Source organism: Physeter macrocephalus, chromosome 14 (assembly GCF_002837175.3).
Source record: "Physeter macrocephalus isolate SW-GA chromosome 14, ASM283717v5, whole genome shotgun sequence".
Classification (NCBI taxonomy): domain Eukaryota; kingdom Metazoa; phylum Chordata; class Mammalia; order Artiodactyla; family Physeteridae; genus Physeter; species Physeter macrocephalus.
Genome location: NC_041227.1, coordinates 22,484,940 through 22,510,495, shown reverse-complemented (window position 1 = coordinate 22,510,495; position 25,556 = coordinate 22,484,940). Strand labels below are relative to the sequence as shown.

The following is a 25,556-nucleotide window of genomic DNA, read 5'->3' as shown; positions in this document are numbered from 1 at the left end:
ACTTGCCACACTGTTAACATCTAGTACCTCCCAGGGCACAGTGTGGGAGCTGGAAACACTTAAAACTCTAATTTATCCGTTGACTTGAAAGATATACCTTCCACTCACCCATCTATAAATTATTCTCTCCACATGCTTTGGATATTCCTCAGTGGACCTTTAGAGACAAAATTTGGGCCTCTCTTTCCTAGGGAGGGTGTATTGATGGAGTAAGCAAAGAAGATTATCTTTTTCTTTTCCACTCTCACTGTGTCAACATAGAATTGAGTGTGTGTGCACAAACATAATAGAGACACTATTAGATGTGAGTGTACTAGAACTGTTCATGTATGTGAGGGTAATGTGGGTGGTTCAGAAATACCATCTTAGGGTGTGAGTGTGAATGATGGACTGACTATAAACACATGTGGGGTGTGAGATGGGAACATGCAAAGAGGGTGGAAGAGAGATGGATGCTATGAGAGGGATGCTCTCAGGACCAGAATCCCTGAGGAGGCTTTTCCTCTAGTTCTGTCCAGCCTATTTGGTAGTCAGTGGGGGTGAGTCCAAGGCCCCAACCTGAGGCCCTGTTTTCTCCCCAGGGTGTGGTACACACAGTTGGGGGCTACATGCTCTATGTGGCCACAACCTTCAAGTATGTGTTTGACTTCCATGCGGAGGATGTGTTCTGGTGCACAGCAGACATTGGCTGGATCACTGGCCATTCCTATGTCACCTATGGGCCACTGGCCAACGGTGCCACCAGTGTTTTGGTAAGAAGGGTGCTGGGACTCAGGGCTACTTGGTTTATTTAGGGGATGGACAAGATGATCCTGGGTGACAACCTCCCAAAGCCACTTGGTCTAGAGGCAGAGGGACTTATACAATGACCTGTTTCCTGGAGAAAGAGGAGTTCTCAGGGGGTTGTATATCCTGACTGGGAAGGTCTCTTGGCTTGTCTGGTAAGGGAGTGAAGCCATGGATTTGTCAGAAAGGGCAAAATGCTGAGCCCGAGGGGATGGTAGGGGAATGGAGGGACTATTGAGAAGGACCAAAAATGACCAGCCATTACTGGGATCAGTTTGAGGGGATTCCCACATACCCGGACACGAGCCGCCTATGGAGTATTGTGGACAAGTACAAGGTGACCAAGTTCTACACAGCACCTACAGCTATCCGCCTGCTCATGAAGTTTGGAGATGAGCCTGTTACCAGGTGAGACCCCCTTCCCAACTGCTGCCCCATAGTTGTCCCTCAGAGCAGGTGCTGGCCTTTTGTGCACAGTCTTTTCCATTCCATTGTTCTAACTCCCTGGCTTGGAATAGGGGAGGGGGCAGGAGAAGAGCGTGTGCATGTCTTCCTGGCTCCCAGGCTCTGTGCTCAGAACCTTCCTCTCTCCCCATTCCCCTGCCCAAGGCATAGCCGGGCATCCTTACAGGTGCTAGGCACAGTGGGCGAACCCATCAACCCTGAGGCCTGGCTGTGGTACCACCGGGTGGTAGGTGCCCAGCGCTGCCCCATTGTGGACACCTTCTGGCAGACAGAGACAGTGAGTAAGGGGTTCAGAAGGCTGGGGCTCAGGGACAGTGTGGGAAGACTGACTCAAACCCCTGATCTCTGACTTCTACAGGGTGGCCATATGCTGACCCCCCTCCCTGGTGCCACACCCATGAAGCCTGGTTCTGCTGTGAGTGAGTTTCCCTTGGCTGGTCCTGGGCTGGGCAGGAGTAGAGTCTTGGGGCATTTGGCCTAGGTAGAGAGTGGGGGACTGGACTGATATGTGTGAGGAATTTGGGGCTCTGGGGCTCCTTAGGAGAGGTAGAGAGTTGAGTCATAGTTGCCTCATTCCTCTCTGTGGGTCCTGTCTCCTGTTTGCTTCTAGACCTTCCCATTCTTTGGTGTAGCTCCTGCAGTCCTGAATGAGTCTGGGGAAGAGTTGGAAGGTGAAGCTGAAGGTTATCTGGTGAGATCCTGGCCCTTGCGGGTCAGTGAGGAGGGGGCATGGGGGAGGGTCCACAAAGGGGTACTGGACTCTCCTTTAGAGCTTAGAACCTAATCTTTCCCGGTAGCTGCTTTTGGCTAAAGCTCCATGGTTGAGGGTGTATCATCTGCAGAGAGACCCTAGGGGGGAATCCTTCTGGATACTTTGCCTGCCTCTCTGCCTTTTGGCCCACAAAGTTCTTAAGGGCTCTGCTCAAAGATACCTGATGGTGCCTTTCGGGTCTGGAAGACATCGTGGAAAATCATATAGGCTCCAGAGTCAACCTGCCTGGGTTCAAATCCTGGCTCTGCCTGTTCTGTGACCTTAGTTAAGTTACCCAACCCCTCTGAACCTAAATGTTCTCACTTGTAAAACAGGGTTATAATAGTACCTGTGTCTCCTGTGGTTGCTGGATTGATTAGATAATCCATGTGAAAGCTTTACTTAGCACAGAACCTAACAGTTAGTGCTTGATAAATGTTAGCTGTTGTTGTGATTGTTTTATTAACAGTTGTGGGGAGATCATTAGCCCCCACCCTCCACCCCACTTCATTTTTATTAAGAGCAAGTTAGTAACAAGGGCAAGACTTGAATCCAGGTCTTCTGACTCTTAGCCTAGAATTCTGTCCATCCTGTCAATCTGCTGCCACAGGATATTATTGATTGGGGCAATGATTACTTACTTATGTGTGGGTCCCACATTTTTATATAACTGCTTTCATTTGCATCAAACTGGACTGGCATCCCTGAGGGATTACCTAAAAGGAGACTCAAATTTACTAAATGCTTATTACTAACAGAACATTGTGCAAGGCAGCTTCCACATACTATTAATTTAATCCTCACAATAACTTTGGGAGGTAGAGATTATTTTCTCTAATTTACAGATAAGGATCCTGAAGTTCAGAGAGATAACATTACTTACCTGGGGTCACACAGCTAGTAAGTGGCACAGCTGGGATTCCAAGCCTGGATTGTCTATCTCCAAAGCCTGTACTTTGTCCTACTTCTCAGGAATGGCATTCAGGCTATCTCTCCTAAGGTTTGACAAAGCTGTAATTGTCTTCCTGTAAGATAGTGTAGCAGATGTTACCACTGTGTCTTCCTCACTCTCCAGGTGTTCAAGCAGCCCTGGCCAGGGATCATGCGCACAGTCTATGGGAACCATGAACGCTTTGAGACCACCTACTTTAAGAAGTTTCCCGGGTACTATGTGACAGGAGATGGTGAGCCTTGGCTATCCCCTTCCCAAACCTCCCACCGAGATACGTACTGTCCGCTTTCATTTCCAAGAAGAGTTGGTTAGGGATGTGTCTTATGTATCAGTGTCTAATATTCAGTCAGAACTACAGAGAAGATTATAAGAACAAGAATGAGTGTTGCAGGAAGGCACTCAGCATGGTGTCATCTGAGATCTGATGTATGAGGGAAAAAGTTCTTATTTCCCTTGCTGCTAGGCTGAAAGAGATGGGGCATATGGCAGTATGTATTACTATGTCATGTGTATCCTCATGTCTGGAGCCTATGTTTGCTCATGTGTCCACCCACCAATCCATTCTTCCATAAATATTTATTGACCACCTACTATGTCCATGTACTTATCTAAGCACAGTACAGCTCTCATGGGGCTTACATTCTAGTAAGGGGAGACAGGCAATAAATTCAGCAAATAAATACTGCAGGGACGGCCACCATAGATGGGATGGTGAGAGGTTTCTCTGAAGTGACATTTCACCAGAGACCTGAAGGGTGAGAAGGAGGCAGGCATGGGAAAATCTGGAGTAAGAATGAATGTTCTGTACCAGCAAGACACAAGCTTAGAATGTCTGAGGAACAGACTGAAGCTTGTGTAGCTGGAATGTAGTGAGCAAGGGGAAGAATTTTATATCAAGTTGGAGAGGGAGATAAGATAGGGCCTCGTGAGCCATGGTGAGGAGTTTGGATTTTATCCAGTGTACAGTGGGAGACCATCAGGGGTTTTAAGCAGAGAAGTGATAAGAATTTATTTATTATTTAGACAATAACTTTGCTTGTTTTATGGAGAATAGACTTCAGGTCAGTATGTTAGTTATCTATTGCCATGGAACAAATTACCCCGAAACCTGGCAGCTTAAAACAACAAATATTATATTATCTCATACAGTTTCTGAGGACCAGGAATCTGTGAGTGGCTTAGCTGGTGGTTGTCATTCAGAGTTTCTCGTGGGTTGCAGTCAACCTGTGGTCGGGGCCGTAGTCGTCTGAAGGTTTGACTGAGCCTGGAAGACACACGTCCAAGCTCACTCAAGTGGCTTTTGGCAGGAACCTTCAGTTCTTTGCTACATGGACCTTTCCATAGCGCTACTCATGACAGCTGGCTTCCCCCAGAGCAAGTAATCTGAGAGAATGCAACCAACACAGAAGCCACAGTCTTCTATAATCTAATCTCAGAAATGACATCCTATCACTTCTGCCAAATTCGACTGATCACAAGACAAACCCTAGTACACTGAGAAAGAGGACTACACCGGGGTATGAATACCAGGAGGTAGAGATCGGTGTGGCCATCCTGGAGCCTGCTACCACAGCAGGCAAGAGCAGAAGCAGGAAGACTTGTTAGGAAGCTATTGCTGTGGGTGTAGCAGTTTGGTAACGTGGATCTTGTATCCTACTGTGGGGTACTTATTATGTTGCATATTTCTTCTCTTCCCAGGCTGCCGGCGGGATCAGGATGGCTATTACTGGATCACTGGCAGGATTGATGACATGCTGAATGTATCTGGTGAGGGCCAGGGACCATTTTCCCTTCTTATTTACCCTGCTTTCCCAGCAACTCCCAGCCAAAGCCTTCTGAGAGAGCCAGGATATCCTTTGGCCAGACCATGCCTGGAGTACAGCATTCAGTTCTAGACCCAGGTTTTGGAAGAAGAGTGATAAACATTGAAATGTACCTGGAGCAGTGGAACCAGGATGGTGGGGCAATGAAGTATGTCCTGTGAGGAATGAATGAAAGGCCTTCCCCATGTGACCAGACCAGGACTGCCTTATTGGGACAGATGGAACAGGGGCTGGGATCTCTCTCATGGCACTTCCTTTCCCTTGACAAGGACACCTGCTGAGCACGGCAGAGGTAGAGTCAGCACTTGTGGAACATGAGGCTGTCGCAGAGGCAGCCGTGGTTGGCCACCCTCATCCTGTGAAGGGCGAATGCCTCTACTGTTTTGTCACCCTGTGCGACGGCCACACCTTCAGCTCCACCCTCACTGAGGAGCTCAAGAAGCAGAGTAAGGAGCTTCCCTGGGCAGGGATTGCCAGGTCTGTCCTGATGGCCCAGGTTGCTGGGGAAGGGCTATAGTGAGCTGCTTCTCAAACCACAAACAGACCCCAGGGGGCCTTAGGGGCTAACTACCCTCTTCCCACCCAGTCTCTACTAGGTTAATTAATAATGATTGACATTTATAGAATTCTTTCTTTGTGCCACCACTGAGCTAAGTGCTTTAAATGCATTAATCTATTTAATCTCTATAATCACCTCCAGGAAATAGATCCTATTGTTACTCTCACTTTAAAGATGAAGAAATTGAGGCTCAGAGAAGTTAAATCTCTTGTCCAAGGCCATACTGCTAGTAAAGTGGAATTTCAACTCTAGCAGGCTGATTCTAGAGCTTGAGTTCCATGAAGGTGAATTAGTATAAAATGAGAGTGTAAAGAGACAGTGTGTTAAAAGAGAGAAAGACAGAAGTGAGCCTGAGAATGATTGTGGGCAAAACCTTGAAGAGGAAATAGGTTGGAAACAAAGCCATCTCTGCCTTGGTTTTGGGCAGCCTGGCTAAGGGTACTGAAAAAATGCATAATGATTTGTTGGTTACAGTTAGAGAAAAGATTGGCCCCATTGCCACACCGGATTACATCCAGAATGCACCCAGCTTGCCTAAAACCCGCTCAGGTATGTTCAGAGGCCTTGAGGGATTGGGACTGGATTGGCCAAGGCCCAGTGGCGGTGGAGTGTGTGTGGATGGAAGCTTTTGGCAGGGCTGGAATGGGTCAGTGCTGTCACCAGGTAACCAGAAGCCTGTGGTCCCCCAGGGAAAATCATGAGGCGGGTGCTTCGGAAGATCGCTCAGAATGACCACGACCTGGGGGACATGTCCACCGTGGCTGACCCATCCGTCATCACCCAGCTCTTCAGCCACCGTTGCCTGACCATCCAGTGAACAGGACCCTGCCCATTACTCAGGATTCCCCCTGCTTGGCTTTCCAAAGTTTTGCCCACCCTCCCTGTCCCCATCCAGGAGTACTCAGGGCCTGTGCTGACCCACACCACCTCCCCGACGAGCTGTCTGGAACTGAGGATGAGCTTTGCCTCTGGGTGCAGGCAACTTCCTGCGACCGCCAGGCAGATGGGACAGGGCCCAGGTCAGCCTCAGGCTGCTGTGTGTCTAGACTGCAAAGAGCCATTAGCGCCCAGAACAGGGACCTGAAGGTCATATCCCAAACCCAAGTTAAGCGTTCAGTGGGCAAGTGAGGGCATAGACTGAAGCAGGGAAGCAACTCTGTAATGCTATGTCAGCTCTCTCAGGAAGCACCAGTACTTATTTTGGGCATGCACTTGCCCTTAGAAATGCCTGTTTGTGAGTCCTGGAACAACTGATTATTATTTTTTTAAACACTTTGCTGCTTCTGTTATGGGTCTGAATTCCCTTTTGTGCTAGATGGCTTGTCTGCCATTTGTTCCAGAGGCTGTGCAGGCAGGCTCAGTTTCCAGAGGGTTTTCAGATCATTTGTGTCTTAGCAGGGGTAAATGTGTTATGTTCCTAGGACCAGAGGAGCTTGATTTTCTTGTCCTCTTTTCCCACCCTCCCCTGAACAGAGTCTTGCCCATGAGAGACATTCTCAGACGAAGCTCTCTTTTCTTGCCTGTTGTACTCAAGCCCTGTGGTTGTAGGAATAAAGTCTGTGACCTCAAGAAGGTGGTGACTTGCTTTCTTGGTTATCTTACAGGCTGTGTACTTGCTAGCTGTTCTGAGTTGTGTGGGGGATGGGAAGGGGAGTGGTTTTCCTCAGGAATACCCCAATATTCACCTTCTAGAACTTTTGGTTTAGGCAGAGCTAGGCAGGGCTTCCAGGCCCTTTGACAAGCTCCTGAGCTAATCAGGAAAGCAAATGAAGCAAGATTACAACTGTGATGTCCCATCGTGGTTGCCTTCCCTCCTGGGCTCCTGCTAGAGACCTTCTCTCTTCCCTATGATCCTGTGGGAGCATTAGTGAGTGACTAAGGATTGAAATTTCAGGGTCCTATCCATAGGGTCAGGAGCTAGGGAGACTCACTCTGATTACAGCCAAGTTACTTCCCCTGCTCCAATCTACCTGAAGTGGGCCGACTCGGATTATAGCTTCTCCCTCCCCTAAATGTACAAACCAAGGAATCACAGAATCAGCAAAGTAGTTTTATTTAAGGCAGAGGTGGGAAAAGGCTGTGCCCCTCTACCCTTTTCCTCCTACCCTCAGTCCTATCCCAAGTCAGGCACTGGAACTTGCTGGAAAGGCTGACAATGGGCTAACAGGAGGGTGGCAGTGTTATGGTCCCTTACCTCAGATCAGCTTCTTTTCAGCTGTACCCACACCCTGAGGATTTAGGGGCCTCTAGATCGCACCTAAGGGAAACACAGCTTTTCTGGTTCTCAGATGGGAAAGCTGTGGGGAAGGTACCCAGCATTGACCCTTCCATGAAGACCCTGGAAATCTCTAGAAGAGATCAACCTTCCCAAGGTAAGGGGAGGGCAGCCCCTCAGGAGAGCCAGGAGAGGAATGATAAGTACAAAGGATAGAAGGTCTTTCGAGCAAAGTCTGGGCAGGCCTCGCTGTGTCCTCACACAGGGTATGGGTTGTCTAGGACTGCCACTCCTGCTGCCACACCACCATCGGCATGCTCGATGGCTTTGGTTCGAAGCAGATGTCCCACGTGCTTGTTCATCACAAGTGTCTTTCCCTGCCTATAGAAATGGGAGCAGGAGACACACAACTCCATCACCTGGACTCAGTCCTCAAACCCAAGACCTTCACTGGTCCCAGCTGAGCTGTACATGGGTGACTGACTACACCTGAGAAAGTGCTAGGATTTTTGAATCAGATTTGGGTTTGCATCCTAGCTTGGATATTATTAGCTCTGTGTCTTTGAGCAAGTTACTCAGCCTTTCTAAATATCAATTTCCTCAGTTTAAAATAGGGATAATATCTCTCACTTTGCAAGATGGTCATGAGGATTGAATAAAGCAGGAACAGCACTTAGCATGATGCCAGGCTCACATTTCATGTTCTGTAGCTGTAAATTTCCTTCCCTACCTCTCTCTCAAGATGGCTGTGGTGGGGGTGGGATGGGGTGCTGGGGAGGAACTTGCCAGCAAAGATGCTGTAAGGGGAGTGGTTGGAGGGGAAGATAATAGAGAGGGCAGGCTCTGGTGGGGAGCATGGTAGGATCTGGAATTCCTTCCTTGCGCTGACCGTGGTGTGAGTATTTTGCAGTAAGTGGTATGAGGGACCAGGAACTGTTACAAATTCCCCAGTCTTCCTCTTCCTGATTCTTTAGTGCTCAAATCCAAATCCAGGGGCCACTCAGCTTTTCAAAGCCACTGAGTATCCTCTAGCTGGCCCATCCCACCTTTTCCCAGAATCCCCAGTGGCCTGGGACTGGACCCAAATTCTTTTCTTCCCTGGGGTTTCCTAGTCCAGGGTTATTTTCTCACCCATCTTGATACTACTTGCAATTTCCTTTATAGTTTCAAAGCACTTCTCATCTGGGCTTTATTTGACAGCCTTGTGAGGTGGGCAGATCTTGGATCCTTGGCCTCATTTACTAGATAAGGAAACACACTGCTTGGCTCACCTGACATAGACCCCGAAGATGCCCAGCTCTGAAATGCATTGGACCACTCGGGCAGGGCTGCCAGGTCGTAGTAGACAATTCCCAAAAGGTTCAGGTTCTATCTTCTCCATGAGGATGTAGGAGGCTCTCTCCTCGCTGTCCTTCAGCCGCTCCAGGGCCTGTACCATCTCCTCCCCGTATAGGTTGTTACCTGCAATTCCACTAAGCAGTCACCCTGGACCCTCTCCCCACCTTCTCCACCCTGTACTCCCACTTCTAGCGCCATGTGGGCAAGTCAGGGACCTCAGTTCCTCACACCAGCTCAGTGAACCCAGGGCAGGCCTGGCTTCCAAGGAGGAAATGTCACCTTAACAGGAGAGCTCTTACACAAGCGAACACTCCTTCCACCACACCATCCTGCCCTGGTTCTCTTCTTACCTGTTTATGGCTGTTCCTTCTCAGCCTTCCTAACTGGCTCCTGCCCCTCTTAAATATTGGGGTTTCCAAGGAATCAGTCCTTCACCCTTGTTCTCTCCTCCATGTATATACTTTTTTTTTTCAGGGAGATCTCTTCCAAGGCTTCATCTATATCCTATAACTTGTTTACTCCCAAATCTCTAACTAAAGCTCCCTGCTCTAGACATCACAGATATCCCATGGGCTCCCAAAATAAACTCAACATGTCCAAAAAGAACTCATTACTTCTGCCTGACTCTGCTTCTCCTGGACCTTCCTACCCTCAATCAAGTGAAAGGCATTCTTGAGTCATTTAACTCCTCCCTCTCCATTGCCTGTCATGAACCCAGCCTTCTACGTTGCTCTCTGGACAACTATACCAGTCTCCTCTATGGTCTCTCTGCCACCAGTGTCTCCCTACATTCCAGGACACACTCTACCATGGCTGAAACATGGATCCTAGATCAATCATGTGTCCCTTCCCTACTTAAAACTTTAATGGCTTCCCGCTACCCTTAGGATAAAATCCAATTTCCTACATATATTCAACGTCCTTTATAATCAGGTCCCAAAGCATCTTTTCCAACCCAAATCCCTGCCTTCTCTCACCTCCCACACTGCACTCCAACCTGACCAGTTACTCATTAATCTCCAAACATACCACACTTTCATGGACTAGTGCCTATGCCTGAGGTTGCTTCTTCTGTATGGAATACTCTTCCCCCTTTTCCACCTGGGAAACTCCTACCTAACCCTTAAGGCCAAGATCAAAAACCATCTCCTCTGGGTCAGGAGACAGACATGAGGCAGACATGATCCCTGCCCTCAAGGAGTTCAAACTAAGCAGGAAGATATCCAACCTCCTGATATGCCCCCATCCTGCTTCCCCACAATTCACCCACAGGCACCTCAGACTACACTTGCCCAAACCCTCCAGTGCTGGTTAATCACATTCCCTTGTGCACGGGCATTTCTGTAGTGTAGTGGTTATCACGTTCGCCTCACACATTCCCTTGTGCTCCACTGCACTTGACCACAGGGTCTCCTGGGACAGTGTCCAAGGTGGGGACATGTGTCAGTTCCTCTTGTATCCCCCAGAGCCTGGGACCATGCCCATAGCAAGTGCAGATCAGCACTGGTGACAGCCTGCTGGCCCCCTTTCACTGAGCAGCCCTGCAAAGGGGGAACCACCTACCTCCACCCTCTCTCTGGGGCTTTAGCACGAAGCAGCTAGGGGCAGCAATGGCCTCAGTGATAGCCTGGTCCCCTTCTTCACCCTGGCAGGAGGCAAGAAAGCAGTCACTAGCAGTCTTGGGCCAAAGAGGCAGGAGCCAAGGTCCTGCTGGTTGTGTAGAGCAGCATCAGAGGAAGAGCAGGAGGAGGAAGAGCCATAAGCCCCTTTAGGCTGGATGCTACTATCTGGATATGACCCCAGCAAGCCCCCTGTAGCAGTGAGTACAGTGACAACAAGCTTTCTTGGGCAACAGTTCAGGAGCAGCAGGAGGTCTGGAAAACGGGTACAGATATTCCTCAATTCTTGCTGTCTACCTCAGCCCCTTCCCCTGGTTACCGTTCCCATCTCCACCTTTGCTGTGGGAGCTTACAATGGATTCCAGCCCTCCTTCCCAGGGCTCTAGGAGTTTTCTCAGAGCATCACTGACCCAAGTCCAGCCCAGTGCCAGTACCAGCCTCCACAACACATTGGGCTCTGGGTCCCTGATACCTAGGGGGCCTGTGGTGGGACAAGCGGGCTGTCCACGCACCATGTCCAGTGAGTAGAGGCCAGCAAAGGTGGCACGGAGGCGGGCCACGGCCTCAGGCTGGCCGGGGAGCAACACCTCCAGCATGCCTGATCTGCTCAGCTCCTGTTGCACCTTCTTAGTCCCAGCCAGCTGTGTGGCAATGTCCGGGCACTTGACAGCACGTGACCTCTCCAGCAGCAGCCGTGCTTCCCAGTTCTGCAGAGAGAAGAAACCAAAAGGAATTCTACTTTATTTTACTTTGGCTGGCCTTTAATGAGCATCCATCAGGTGCCAGGTATCCTCACATTCATTATCTCTCAAGGTCATTGCAACATCCTTGTGAGGCAGGTATGGCCACTCCTATCATGCAGGATTCTTGCCCTTATGGAGCTTATGGTCTAGCACAATGACACATGACTATAATTAAAAGGGAAAATGACAAAAGGTGAAAAGGTGTAGAACAATTGATGAAGAGGTTTGAAAGGGGTGGGACACTTGTTTATGAGCTCAGCTTCCTACTGTACTACAAATAAAATACAAACTCCTTACCACGGCCTATAAGATCCTGTAAGGATCTGCCTCTTGTCTCCTTTTCAGCCTCATTCCATGCCATCCCTCCACCTCACTCCCACCTCGCAGCCACACAGGTTTGTCAGTCCTCAAACACAAATGTCGTTTCCACCTCAGGGCCTTTGCATTTGCTGCATTTCCCTCTGCCTGGAATTCTTGTCATTTTGGCTTTTCTGATGGATGGCTGGATCCCTCTCATCCTTAAATCTTGGCTCAAAGTCATCTTCTCAAACCACCCTATTTAATGTGGGTTTCCCCATAATTCTCTGTGTTTTCACCCTGTTGTTTCAAAGAGTTTCCCCTAGCTAGAAAAAACCATTTTTTCTACTTTTGTTTACTTTCTGATGACCATCTCCCTGACCAAACTGTGAGCTCCATAAGGACCCTTGTCTGTCTCATTTCCTGTTGTATCCCTAGTGTCTAACACAGTGCCTGAAGCTTTGTAGGTGCTCAATAAATATTTGTTATTGTTGTTTAATGAGGTGAAATTGAGTGGACAGGTAGAGTCTGACAGGTGAGACTCAACGGGGAAGAGGTATTAAGGTTAACAGGATAATATGAGCAAAGGTCTGCAGGTGAGTAATCGCAGGATGAATAGTCTGGTGGGCCAGGAGTTTAGGGTGTGAGAGGCAGGGAAACAGCAGAGGATCATGCCTCCCAGCTCTAGTCCCCATTCTCAGGCACTAGAGGGACAGTCTGTCCTTGACGCCAGACCACATCAAACTGCCCACAGCAGGATCAGGGCTATGGCCTGAGGAACACCACACCCACCCCCATCCCACTCTCACCCCCCACGCATGCTGTCCTTTCTTTGATGTAGTCAGTCCACCTGCAGCATCTCTGCCTGGTCTTCACCAATAACCCCAGCCACCTAACAACTAGGCTAGTGTTCTGGGTAGAGTTAAAGGTACCCTGAATAGCAGAGAAAAACCCAGAAAAGTACGCCATTGTGGAAAGTAGGGAAAGCAAAACTCAGAGATGAGCAGGGCCTTGCTCATGGTCACCTAGCAATTCACTAAGCCTAGCAGATTCACCACCATGTCTAAAACTGGTCTGAGGTCTTCAGTTCCCTAAAAATGTTCTCCTCCTTATGCACTAATTTCCCTCCTTGTTAACTCAGTAAAGTTTTCTTTGGCCCTTTCCCCAAACCCCTTGTCCTGGAACCAGGACATTTTCCCAATAGACAGTGGGATTGACAAACCTGTGTGGCTGCAAGGTGGGAGTGAGGTGGAGGGATGGCATGCAATGAGGTTGAAAAGGAGACAAGAGGCAGATCCCTATACAGCTGGGCCTTAGGGAGGATCTTACATTCAAAGAATTATCAATCTGGAAGGAGCTCCCTCAATTTTCTATTGTAGTTTCCTCACCTTATAGAAACTGAGCCCAGAAAGGGTCAGGAACCTGCCCCTGGTCACACAGAGGCAGAGCCAAATGCTCATGACCCCCAGACTACTGCTTATGGTATTTTCTAACTTATTTTCTCCTTTACCTTCTCCCAACTGAAAGTAGGGCTTCTTAGCTTCTCCATGCTGTGGATTAGGGGCAGGGGGAGGAGAATGATATACTAGGAAAGCCACTGGACTGAGAGTCAGAAAGTTTGGGAACTCTCTGTGGGACCTTAGATAAGCACCTGCATCTCTCAAACCTTAGTTTCTCCATCTATATAATGGGGATAATTACACACCTCACAGAGTGGTTATAAGGATTAAATGAAATAGTGGATGTGGAATGTAATTTTGAAACTACCTGGTAGGATAGCAAGCTAAGGTGATATTATCATTACTGTCGTTAACATGAATGGACAGCAGATAAAAACTTTCTGATGCAGATAAAAGAGAAGTAAGAGTTGGCAAGAAGGAAATGGTCAGTGGTGTAGTGGCACTGGTTTGCATTGGCTAGTGAGAGCTGACTGGACCCATCTCTTCCCAGCTCTGTTCAGAGACGTTAAGATAGGTAGCTTTGAAACTGGCCAGGATGGGAGTAGTTACAACCTAGAAATCAGAAAATGCTACAAATATGGGCTTGTCTCCACAGAAAGATCATTGTTACACATTTACCAGCATATCCCTACAAACAGTGTGAATGGCTGGTGCATTGTGGTTTCCTGAGGATTCAGATTCTAGAAGATTGTGTGTAGAGAGTGAGAGGCAGCAAAAAGCTTGTGGGAGGATAGGAAGTTCAGCAGCAAGTTCCCTGAGGAAGAACTGAAGCCAGAGCTCAGGAAATAACCTAGGTTGTTGTGACACCTGAGTTGAATCTCTGAAGAACAATGGTAGGTCCCAGAGGCAAAGAATGGTCTAACAGAAAGTACCAACCTGTAGACTGTAATGACTTGGCATGTAGCCATCCCGGAAGTAAACCACAGCAACTTCCTGGCCGTCCCTAAAACACAGGATGGAGAAAGCTGTTGTGTTAAATTAAAACTAATGTGTTCAGGGACTTCCCTAGTGGCGCAGTGGTTCAGAATCTGCCTGCCAATGCAGGGGACACGGGTTTGAGCGCTGGTCCGGGAAGATCCCACATGCCGTGGAGCAACTAAGCCTGTGCGCCACAACTACTGAGCCTGCGCTCTAGAGCCCGTGAGCCACAATTACTGAAGCCCGTGCGCCTAGAGCCGGTGCTCCGCAACAAGAGAAGCCACCACAATGAGAAGCCCCCGCACCGCAACGAAGAGTAGCCCCCGCTCGCCCCAACTAGAGAAAGCCCGTGTGCAGCAACGAAGACCCAACACAGCCAAAAATAAATAAAATAAAATAAATAAATTTATAAGAGATAAAAAATAAAAATAAAACTGATGTATTCAGGGCTTCCCTGGTGGCGCAGTGGTTGAGAGTCCGCCTGCCGGTGCGGGGGACGCGGGTTTGTGCCCCGGTCCGGGAGGATCCCACATACCGCGGAGCGGCTGGGCCCGTGGGCCATGGCCGCTGGGCTTGCGCGTCCGGAGCCTGTGCTCCGCAGCAGGAAAGGCCGCAGCGGTGAGGGGCCCGCGTACCGCAAAAAAACAAAAACAAAAACAACTGATGTATTCAGTGGTTCAATCTATTTCAGCGTGCATCAAAATGCATTTGGCTTCTTTGAAAGTCAGTGCACAGGGGTAGCCTGAACAGGGATTCATTGGAAGTATGAAAGTAGACACCCACACACCATCAATGCTTCCACTAAAAAATGGAGGTATGCAGTGGGGAATGCTTTCTAATATTCCAGATCTAGAGTCATTCTAGTAAGGCCGAAGGCAACCAGAATCAAATTAGGTAAATTTTTTTAAAGTGGGCTCAAAATTACTGAGCAGCAGAATCATATTGCTATATATAATCATATTATAGCAAAACACACTTGTATTTACACTGCTTAAAGTAGCTGATGTTTTTAAATGGTAGTGGGTGAGGGTGGGGAGATGCAAAATATGAATCTAGTTAAGCCACATACTGTCTTTTTCAACTTCTTCCCCTTTTCTTTGATTTATTTGATATTGTTTGATTTATCTGGAAAGTAAATTAATGACTGTTTTGTTAAGATAAAAGCACACTTTGAAAATAGTAAGTAGTATTGTGAAATGCCAGGAGGTTCTTAATTTTTTTTTGTTTTTGTTTCTGTTTTTGTTTTTTGCGTTACGCGGGCCTCTCACTGTTGTGGCCTCTCCCGTTGCGGAGCACAGGCTCCGGACGTGCAGGCTCAGCGGCCATGGCTCACAGGCCCAGCCGCTCCGCGGCATGTGGGATCTTCCCGGACCGGGGCACGAACTCGTGTCCCCTGCATCGGCAGGGGGACTCTCAACCACTGCGCCACCAGGGAAGCCCAGGAGGTTCTTAATTTTAAGAATCACACATTTCCAGGTCCAAATATGTGTACTGTAAGCAATGCTACCCAAATATGTGATACTGAAGTCACTTGGTGGTGGCCCCTGAAGGGAAGCACAGGGCCTGGCTTGGAACACAAATCCAGGCCCTGTGAGGTCTTGCATGAGACCTCAGAAAGCAACTCCCAGACCAAGCAAAGAATGAGCTGGCTACTCCTCTTGCTCCTTGACTGCCCAACCCAACTGCCCAGGTCTGACTTGACTAGCCAAGAAGGGCAAGAAAACTTTTGGGAGCCCAGAGGCATATGAAAACCAAGGTTATCCAGAATGTCAATAGCTCTGATACAACCCGTTAGAAGCAGAACTTGGCTTCTCCAAAATTTCCTGGGATGGTGGGATATTTTCAGAGTTCACCCTAAAGTTCAGACAGAAGGAAGCAAGCCATCACATCTCCCAGAAGAAAGGATTATTTAGGGGAAGTGGGCAGCAGGATGAGTTTCCTAAATCAGCCCTCTATTGGATCCTTGGGGAATGCTCCCTGGACACTTACATAAACAGTCTTCGGTCCTGGTCTAGAGACCCCTTTTCGGAGACATCTTCAAACTTTCGCCGGATTACATGGATATTCCTGGGAAAGATGGGCAAGGCTCAGAGTGGATGCTCTGTTCTGAGTGGCTCTCCCCAGTCCTGGGGCTACATCTGGAGGTCTCCCCTCCTTGACTTACCTGGCCAGTAGCTCATTCTCTACGGCACGCTGGTCAAATATATTCCTTTCCTTCTCTTGGGCAATCAGTAGCACCCGAGCGCTGGGGAAAGAGCACAGGTGGCCCAAGGTGGCTACAAATCTTGTCTTCCCTCCATCCCACCCCCTCAGAAGTGAGAATGAGAACACGGCTTCCCTGAAAGAGGAGATATTCTCTCTACTCAGGACTGCCTCAGGCATAGACACCTGAGGTGACAACACATTATTTCCTGAATATAGGAAACTTGAAAAAATGGACATGTCTCTGCCCCTTCTCCAGTAGGTAGATGAAATATTGTAACGATGTCAATCTTCTGTGCAAATTAAAATTTAGATTTAAAACCATCTCAAAAACCCAAGAGGACTTTTTCTTAGAATTTGACATAATGATTCCAAGTTCTTCTGGAAGAATAAAGAGGTAAGAGTACTGAAGAATATTTTATAAAAGAACAATGCTGGGGGTTAGGGGATAATGACCCTATTGCTAGATTGTGAAGCATATAATAAAAGAGTGTGTGATTCTTTCAAAAAGAAAAAAAAAAAAAGAATAGCTCAATGGAATCCTACAGAAACACTATAGAGAAAACTATGAATAAGGCATTATCTCCTGGGGCCTCCCAACATTTCTGTGAGGTACCCAGGGCCACGTTTGGTCCCACAGTATTAACGGGACCACTGGGGCTTACCTGGCCTCTTCCTTTCTGCTTACCCACATGTTTCTTAAAGGAGCAAGAGCTCGAGGACTCAGGGAAGTGCTAATGCCAAAGAACTGTCTGTTTGGCTACCAACCAAGCTGTTTTCAGTTGTCAAGAACAGGTCCAGGTGTCTCCCACCAGACTCTCTTAGTGTCACTGCTCAGCAGTACCAAACTCCATTTTTGCTGTAGCTGTATTGCTTTGTGCCCAAGGCTTCTTGCTGAGCTCTTGGGTGGGCAGACTTGGCTTAGGATTTTAAGTGTGGATTCCTGACCTCCCATACTTGGCCTCTTGTCTATCTCTGCTTCTCCCTCCCTCAGCTGAACATCTTGGACTACACTCTGCCTGACTCCTTTCCACTTAGCTAAAACACAGGTCCTAGTATGCCCCTTCTCCTGGCCTGCCTGAAATCTCTTGAGGTCAGACATGACATTAAGCAGTCTTGGTTTTGAGTTGGGTATCTGAGAGACGACCTAGAAATGGTGCTTTCACAAGTCATCTTCCCCTGAGAGAGTCCCGAGGGCCAATGACCTTGCTCTTTACTTTGTAGCCTGATCTGCTCTGCTCATGAGTGGGAGGTGGCACTTGGCCCAGGCTGGCCTACCTCCAAGAAAAGGTGGAGGAAAGGCTGTAGGTTAAAGTGGAACTGCATGCTCTGGTTAATGAAGCCTCCTGCCAAATAATCGTACTCAGACTCGGAAAACATATTCTACCTCCTCCTGCCTTTAATTCTGAGCAGTCTCTTGACAGCAGGTCTAGGAAAGTTATCAGCTAAGGGAGGTGAAGTAGCAGTAGCATGCTGACTGGGAATGAGGACTCCAGAGTCCCAGTGCTGGCTTTGCCAGTGATCTATGGTATACCCTTGGGTAAGTCAGTTTCTTTCCTTGGGCCCTGATTTCCCCAGGTATAAGATAAGGGTGTTAAATAGATCATAGTTCCCAACCTTTTATATCAAGAATTCCCTTTTCTTATCCCTACTCATTCTAACCACAGACACTATATTTTGAAAGAGTTTGAATAAATGTCTAAATTGAAATCATAATTCATATTCCAGGCTTAATTTTAAAAAATTCTTTAAAAAAGTATGAGATAATTGATGAAAATTCATCTGCTCTACAAATGCTTGCACCTGTTTTTCAGTCTATACTATGGGACCATTCCTTTCAGAAGAACAGTGTAGTAGAGAGAACACAGGCTTTAGGGGCAGGTAAGTGTGAGTTCTAAACTTACTAGAACTTACTGTGTGACTTTGGGCAAGTTATTCAACCTCTCTGAGCCCTCCGTTTGCTCTTCTGTAAAACAAAACTCTTTAAATGGTAGTAATTATTACTATCATTATCGTTATTATTGAAAGTACCACATAATGACCCTCACTGAATTTTTTAAAGCATTTTTCAAATCTATGATTTCATTTAATTCTTACTACCATCCTTTTAGGTATTATTATTACCCCCGTTTTACAAGTTCGGAAACTGATGTTCAGGGAAAAGAACAGACTTTAGCAAAGGTTATATTTGGGTCAGCAGAAGTGCCTATTTGACTCTCAAAATGAGGGAATCCACTCCTGGCTCAGGGACCCCACAGCTCCTACCTACCAGTGCCTAATTCTGAGCACACAAGTCTTTTCTCTCCATGTTATTCACAGCCTGGCTAGAGAAACCCTCTGCAGCATTCGTCTATCAGCAGTTCCCTAGCTGACCCATCTCCTGGCTTCACTCTTAAAATACAACCTAGCCAAGAGTTCTACTTGACAAAATATTTGTCTGATGACTTCCAAATGCTCAGAGTCTGAGGTTTCTTGAGTCTTAGTGAGGCTTAACAAGCCCAGAGAGGCTCTCTTGGAGGCAATAAAGTGATTAAGAATGCAGGTTCTAGAGGGAGATGGACTCTGGGCTCTACCACCAACTCACCACTTGACCTTGAACAATGCACTTCACTTCTCTGAACCTCAGTTTCCTCATCTTTAAAATGGGGGAGATGAATAATATCTACCTCAGAGTGTTTGAAATGAGGATTCAGTGAGATCGTGTATATGAAGAGCTTGGCACAAAGTGTGGCACTAGTAGGTGCTCATTAAGGGTAAACTATTAATGCTATATTAACATAGCAATAACTGTTAGTACAGTGGCCGCTCACTTATCCAGAAGTCATATCTGGAACATCTAGCATCTTTACACATCTGGAACACGGTTGAGAAATAGGAAGGAAGCAAAAAAAATGCCTCTGAACAGTTAAAACAGATACTATAAAATCCCTAAATCAAAGTTTATGCATTTACTCATCAAAGAGGCCCTCACACTCATTAGACACAAATATAACAGATCATTTGCTTTCCCAAACTACAACAAATCAGAAAGGAGGTATAAGGATGGCAGTGGAGATTCTAAATTCAAGCAAAGTGACAGCAGTAAGAAGTAAGAGCTGTTAGTAGGAAAACAGACAGAAAAAACTATGAGGAAAACAGACAGAAAAACTATGAAAAAAAGAATAAGAGCATAAAGCCTAATAACTGGGGCCATTAGTGCAGGCTAACAACCTCACATGCCCCTCTCACTCTAGGTAGCACCCCTGCATTACATCAAGATGCAATCACTGACTGTCATAACGATCACCTGTAGCCAATGAGAAAAGATTAAATTATTATCAGCATCTCTTATTTAAGAAGGAAGCCCAAAACTCCATTAAAATAATTTTGGTACTTCAAAGTATAAGCTTCTATTTCAAGAAAAATTCCCTCATGATTTCGTAATGAGGTCAGGCAAAGAAGTTGCTGCATCCATGAATGCTGAATCTAAAGCAGGATTCTGCTGACACTTTTTCTTCCCCTTACTTGGCTGAGCCGTAGAGTTCCCAGGCTTTGGCAATCCCCATGGCCAATCCCTTGCTGGGATTATTGGAGAGGACCTTGGCAGCTTCTTTGGTCTTACCCAGGACATTGAGAACATGTCTGTTGAAAGAGAGATGCCTACTTAGTAACTGGAAGGACCTGGAAGACCCTTCTGCCTGTGACTCATAGATAATTATAGGAACATCACTTTGAGAGTCAGCTGAGCACTAAAAAGCATCCTACCATCATGCTCTTGTAGGATCCACCTCAGGCTGGAATGTGTTAGGCTGCCCTAAGCCTGGCCCCTGGTGTACATGCCCAGAGGAGCCCTGAGACCCTGTGTTTCCACTTCACACAAGCCTCCCAATGAACTGAAACCCCTTTCCCTGAGCCCCAGGTACTGTCTGGAATCCAGCTACAGACCATCTGCAATCACAGCAACCTGGAGCATCACTACTGACTAGAAGTGGATGTTGCTAGGGTCCAGCGCTCAGAAGGGAAGCCCCTGTTCCCTTTCTGCCTTGGATTCTGACCTCCTTTCAGGCCTCTTTCTTACCTCAGGACCCTCACAGATACTGTTCCTTCTGCCCGGAATACTAACTTGTACAATGAAGGGGCAGGACCAGATGAACCCTGAGGTCCCTTCTTTCTCTGACACACCAAGACCTAATTACAAGTTGAAACTGTGCTACGAGGTGGAAACACATGACCCAAGGCCCAGGAAGGCACAGTCAGTGTTGGAGATCCCTGCCCCCACCTATGATTGTAGGCTCATCAGGCTGACACCTCACTAGTGTGCCCAGGATTGCCCAAGGGACCCACCGATGCACAGCAGGGGTCCGGGAGGCTAGGCCTCCAAAGCTGGCAGAGATGGTGTTGATTTCAATCTGTTTCAGAGCTGCAGAGCCATCTGTGTTGCGCTGGAACATGTAGTCTGAGCGATTCAGGCCCAGGAACACCGTCTGTGGGGAAAACTGAAGGCTGAGGACGTTTGCCCAGGGGCTGACTCTGAGGGCCTAGCCACAGAGCAGACAGGTACCATGAACTCTACGCAGAGGTGCCAGCTAACACTCCCAAACCCAGTGGAATCATTCTTTGGGACATTCCAGGATTGGCCACTAATGTATAAACCCAGTGGGGACCAATGAGAAGCAGATTCCCATTAGCTCAGGGACTAGGCCAAATTCTTCTGGTTAAAAAGAAAAAAGAGAATGAGATGGGAGGGGCAGGTCCCAGACTGGGGTGAAGTGGGGAATGGTTACCTGGGCAATGCCCTCTTTCAGGACTTGCTTGTGGATGTCAAAGAGATGAGCAGTAAAGTTGTCCCTTTTGATGGTGCTGAAAGAGGAAACAGAGTATTTTCTAGGCTACATCGAACATTAAAGGTCAAGGATTTCCATTGTCTCCTGAATCCTCTCTGGGTCTACTGGCTCAAAATTGAACACCCACACCAACCCTGTAGAGAAGAGTGGTTTAGAACCCAGCTTTAGAGCCAGATGACTTGGGTTCAAATCCCAGCTCTACCACTCACTATTGGGCAACCTCAGACAACCATGTCACCTCTATGCTTCAGTTTGCTCATCTGTAAAATGAAGAGGAATATAATTATATTTATAACAGAGAGTTGTAGTGAAGAGTAAATGAGATATTACATGTACAGAATTGAACACAGTGTGTGGTCCCAAGAAGAATTCACAACTGGCATACGATATGACCATTCTGTAGTTGGTAAGCTTTCTAGTTGACCTAACATTAACTCTCCGTAGCTTCCCCTATGTTCTGGGACCTCCCAGGACAAGTCTTTTCCACCTCTTCCATGGCAGCACTCAGAGATTAGAAGACAGCAGTTATGCCCTGTGCCCCAACAGGTTTTTCTGACTCAAGCTAAATATCCTAATTTTTTTCTTCAACCAGTCCTTATATGATATCATTTCCTCTGACCCCTATCTGGGTCAGATCCCCTTTATAGCACTGATTGCAGTTGTAATTTTCCATTTTATTTGTGTGATGACTAGTATTGTCTCTCCTATTTGACTATAAACCACATGAGGATGGGGACCATGTCTCTGCTAGCTCATCATCATGGCCCAGTGTGCTACTGTGACATGTGACATGAGGTAGGACCCAGCCAGTATGGTTTTCTGGAGCCTTAGGAAGAAACACCCACAGGTAACTAACTTGTTGCCTCTCAAGATTCAGGGTGGTCTCTGCATGCCTGCTCAAGCCTAACTCTCAGGCTCATCTTGTTACAGGGACCCCACTGAGCCCATGTAGCTCAGGCCTGCCCTGAAGTTCCTCTCTCCCCAGCCAGCTCTCATGGGGTTTCGCAGCCCTTGGTGAAGAGGAGAGTCCCTAAGCTGGGACTCTCCTAGTTTGCTATTCTAGCTCATGTGACCCTGGGCCTTTTCTCCCTTACAAGCTAGGGTTTGTGTGTATTTCAGAGGAGAGGGTAATAGGGAAGACAGGGGCTGCAGAGATGGGCTGCAGGGAAGGTCTCACACATAACTGCAGCTTTAGGATAAAGGTCATAAATCAGGCTGCTTATATTTCCGACAATCTAGAATCACAGGTACAAAAGCCAGGCCCATCCCGAGAAAGATCTGAGGAAAAGGTGGTGGAAAGGTTTGTACATTCAGGACTCAGTGGGTTTTTAGCTCCAAGTCAATGGTTTCCAAACTTCTTACCATTATGAACCCTTCTTGATTTCACCCTCACACCAATGTGCACATTTTTAAAAGATTTTGTGGGGACTTAGCTGGTGGGCCAGCAGTTAAGACTCCGAGCTCCCAATGCAGGGGCCCGGGTTCGATCCCTGGTTGGGGAACTGGATCCCACATGCCGCAACTAAGACCCAGTGCAGCCAAATAAATAAATATTAAAAAAAAAAGATTTTGTGTTTAACAAAATAGTTCTTTTCTTTTGAAAAATTAATGAGACATGCAATCATATACACACACACACATATTTAATTCTAATTTAATTCTAAAATAAAGAAATTTCCCTTGCCCCAGGGCCTCAAGGGGAAAAAAGATCAAGGGAGAAGAGACAGAGAGGGGTGGATAGAGTGAGTCATTTCAGGGGTTCTGTATCCTCGTGAACTGGGTGTGGCCCAGTCTGCACCCCATCCCACCCAGAGATAAGAGGCCTGAAGTGACAAGAAAGGGTCACTGCTTAAGAGAAGTAGGAAATCTGACTTTAAACCCATAACCCTTCCTGCCCTCTGTTTTCTCTAAAACTAGGTTGACTCTCTCTAATTACAAATGGAAATTTCAGTCTTCAAAGCAGGGGGGTCATGGGTCAGAGAATCACAGAATGTCAGTGTTGGAAGGGACCTTAGATTTAGGCCAACCTCCCATTTTACAGATGAAGAAATTGAGGCCCAGAGAAAGAGAGGAACTTGCTTGAGGCCATATAAATAAGTGGTAGTGCCAGGGTTAGAAGCCAGGTCTCCTAACATCTATTCTACAAATTTTTGTTTCTCCTGGGGAGTACCTGTCCCCCACCCCACCAAGTCATCTGCCTGAGTAATAGCTCCTGACTCCCCAGTCTTCCAATCCCTTGGTTCTAGCACCTCACAGCCCCCGAAGCCCCACTGCCATGTACCTGGAGAGAGTTTGCTCCAGAAAGGCAGCGTTCTGGCTGACAGCATCCACCAGCAGGTTGAAGTCCATTTGCACAGCATAGGCCTGCTCCAGCAGGGCACTCGGGACCAGTGAGGGGAAGAGTGTGAATGGGGCATAGCTCACCACCTGATCGAGAAGAGAGAGTGGGCACGGGTAGAACACCTGTGAATGGGTTGTCTTCCTGCAAACATAACCCCATGGAAAGTGTATTGAGGACACACAAACTACAGAATAGTGGTTACCTCTGGGAAGGTAGGGAGGAGAACAGGACGAGGAATGGGTATAAAGAGAATTTGCAGACTTTGTTTTTGGCCATTTTGCTTCTGATTTTTTTTTTTTTAATGTAAAGAGATAAAATATTACAAAGTCTAGAAGACAAACAAACCAAAAAATTATTGAGCACTGACTGTGTGCTCAGCACTGTTTTAAATACTTTACATGGATTCATCATTTAACCCTATGGGAAAGATACTATTATTATCTATACCTAATAAATAGATAAGGGAACTAAGTCTCAGAGAGACTTAGTTATTAAATTATATAAAGCTAATAAGTGACACTGGGATTTGAACCATGAATGTTACTAAACAACCACCACCATACATACACACACACACGCACACGCACACGCGCACACACATTCTCTTAGCTAGTTCATATCCAAGCCCCGTCCCCTTGCCTTGTGGTTGGGGGAGAGGGAGAGTCCTGCAGGTAGGGCTGCAGCAGAAGTGGACTCTGGTCTCCAGAGAAGGAGCCAGGAGTGGTTTCCCCCCAGTATTGGAGATGGTGACCCAGGTTGCCAGGCCTGGAGTTCAGCTGCATTCTGAGTTCTCTGGACTTTGGCAGAGCCAGGAAACCTAAATACCATCTAGAATACTATTTTTAGAAGGGGATAATGCATTCTGAGATTTCCAACAACAAATGAACTAGAACTTGGGTAAGAGAAGGTAAGATGACTTTGTGACTTATATTATGACTTTGTGCTTATATTCTGAAGCATTCCTGAGTCTAACCTCTGAGTTAATATGCTTGTCATTATAGTAGTATGAGTTAAGGGTGTTAGAACTTGGCATTTATATATTTATTTTTTAAAAAATTATTATTTTGAATGGATAATACAAACACATGATATATATTCAAAAAAGACACAAGGATACATAGTGAAAAGTACATCTCACTCCCACCCTAGCCCCAATGACCCAGTTCTCCTCCCCAGAGGCAAATGGTATACTAGTGTCTCACATATCCTTCTAGACTAATGTATATGTATACATACATATATTCTCTATTTTTTACACACACACAAGCATATAATACATACATTGTTCTGTCCTTAGCTTTATAAATATTTCAGAGACATTTCCGAATATATTCAAATAGAGCACTCTCATTCTTTTTATTTTATTTTTTTAACATCTTTATTGGAGTATAATTGCTTTACAATGGTGTGTTAGCTTCTGCTGTATAACAAAGTGAATCAGCTATACATATACATATATCCCCATATCTCCTCCTTCTTGCGTCTCCCACCCTCCCTGTCCCACATCTCTAGGTGGACACAAAGCACTGAGCTGATCTCCCTGTGCAATGTGGCTGCTTCCCACTGGCTATCTATTTTACATTTGGTAGTGTATATATGTCCATGCCACTCTCTCACTTCGTCCCAGCTTACCCTTCCCACTCCCTGTGTCCTCAAGTCCATTCTCTACATCTGTGTCTTTATTCCTGTCCTGCCCCTAGGTTCTTCAGAACCTTTTTTTTTTTAAGACTCCATATATATGTGTTAGCATACAGTATGTTTTTCTCTTTTTGACTTACTTCACTCTGTATGACAGACTCTAGGTCCATCCACTGCACTACAAATAACTCAATTTCGTTTCTTTTTATGGTTGAGTAATATTCCATTGTATGTATGTGCCACATCTTCTTTATCCATTCATCTGTCGATGGACACTTAGGTTGCTTTTTGAATTATGGTTTTCTCAGGGTATTTGCCCAGTAGTGGGATTGCCTTCATTATACTGAGGTAGGTTCCCTCTATGCCCACTTTCTGGAGAGTTTTTTTTTTAACAATAAATGGTGTTGAATTTTGCCAAAAGCTTTTTCTGTATCTGTTGAGATGACCATATGGTTTTTATTCTTCAATTTGTTAATATGGTGTATCACATTGATTGATTTGCATATATTGAAGAATCCTTGCATCCCTGGGATAAATCTCACTTGATCGTGGTGTATGATCCTTTTAATGTGTTGTTGGATTCTGTTTGCTAGTATTTTGTTGAGGATTTTTGCATCTATATTCAT

At 46.6% G+C, this 25,556-nt stretch overlaps 2 protein-coding genes across 4 annotated transcripts in view; one reads left to right on the top strand and one right to left on the bottom strand.

The window, feature by feature from the left end:
* The window catches only part of ACSS2 (acyl-CoA synthetase short chain family member 2), a 46,522-nt gene extending 39,617 nt beyond the window's left edge, over positions 1-6,905 (top strand). For 2 of the 3 annotated variants that reach the window (XM_007115352.4, XM_007115351.4), the window contains 10 exons: positions 582-752; positions 1,061-1,194; positions 1,396-1,528; positions 1,610-1,666; positions 1,862-1,942; positions 3,078-3,186; positions 4,653-4,721; positions 5,047-5,223; positions 5,811-5,885; positions 6,026-6,905. In XM_007115352.4, coding sequence (XP_007115414.1) covers positions 582-752; positions 1,061-1,194; positions 1,396-1,528; positions 1,610-1,666; positions 1,862-1,942; positions 3,078-3,186; positions 4,653-4,721; positions 5,047-5,223; positions 5,811-5,885; positions 6,026-6,153 — 1,134 coding nt within the window. In that variant the 3' untranslated portion in view covers positions 6,154-6,905. The remainder of the gene's footprint in view (positions 1-581; positions 753-1,060; positions 1,195-1,395; positions 1,529-1,609; positions 1,667-1,861; positions 1,943-3,077; positions 3,187-4,652; positions 4,722-5,046; positions 5,224-5,810; positions 5,886-6,025) is intronic. The other variant, XM_028499564.2, reaches the window with a different exon arrangement.
* Positions 6,906-7,372: 467 nt separating this feature from the next.
* GSS (glutathione synthetase) lies at positions 7,373-23,571 on the bottom strand. Its single transcript, XM_028499565.2, has 12 exons — positions 23,495-23,571; positions 23,233-23,378; positions 20,892-20,967; positions 20,452-20,591; positions 19,633-19,749; positions 16,091-16,171; positions 15,916-15,993; positions 13,885-13,951; positions 11,021-11,215; positions 10,453-10,534; positions 8,823-9,012; positions 7,373-7,932 (listed from the first exon to the last, which is right to left on the bottom strand). The coding sequence occupies exons 2-12, from the start codon at positions 23,298-23,300 to the stop codon at positions 7,809-7,811; spliced, it is 1,218 nt and encodes a 405-aa protein (XP_028355366.1). The 5' UTR covers positions 23,301-23,378; positions 23,495-23,571; the 3' UTR covers positions 7,373-7,808.
* Between the last annotated feature and the right edge of the window lie 1,985 nt (positions 23,572-25,556).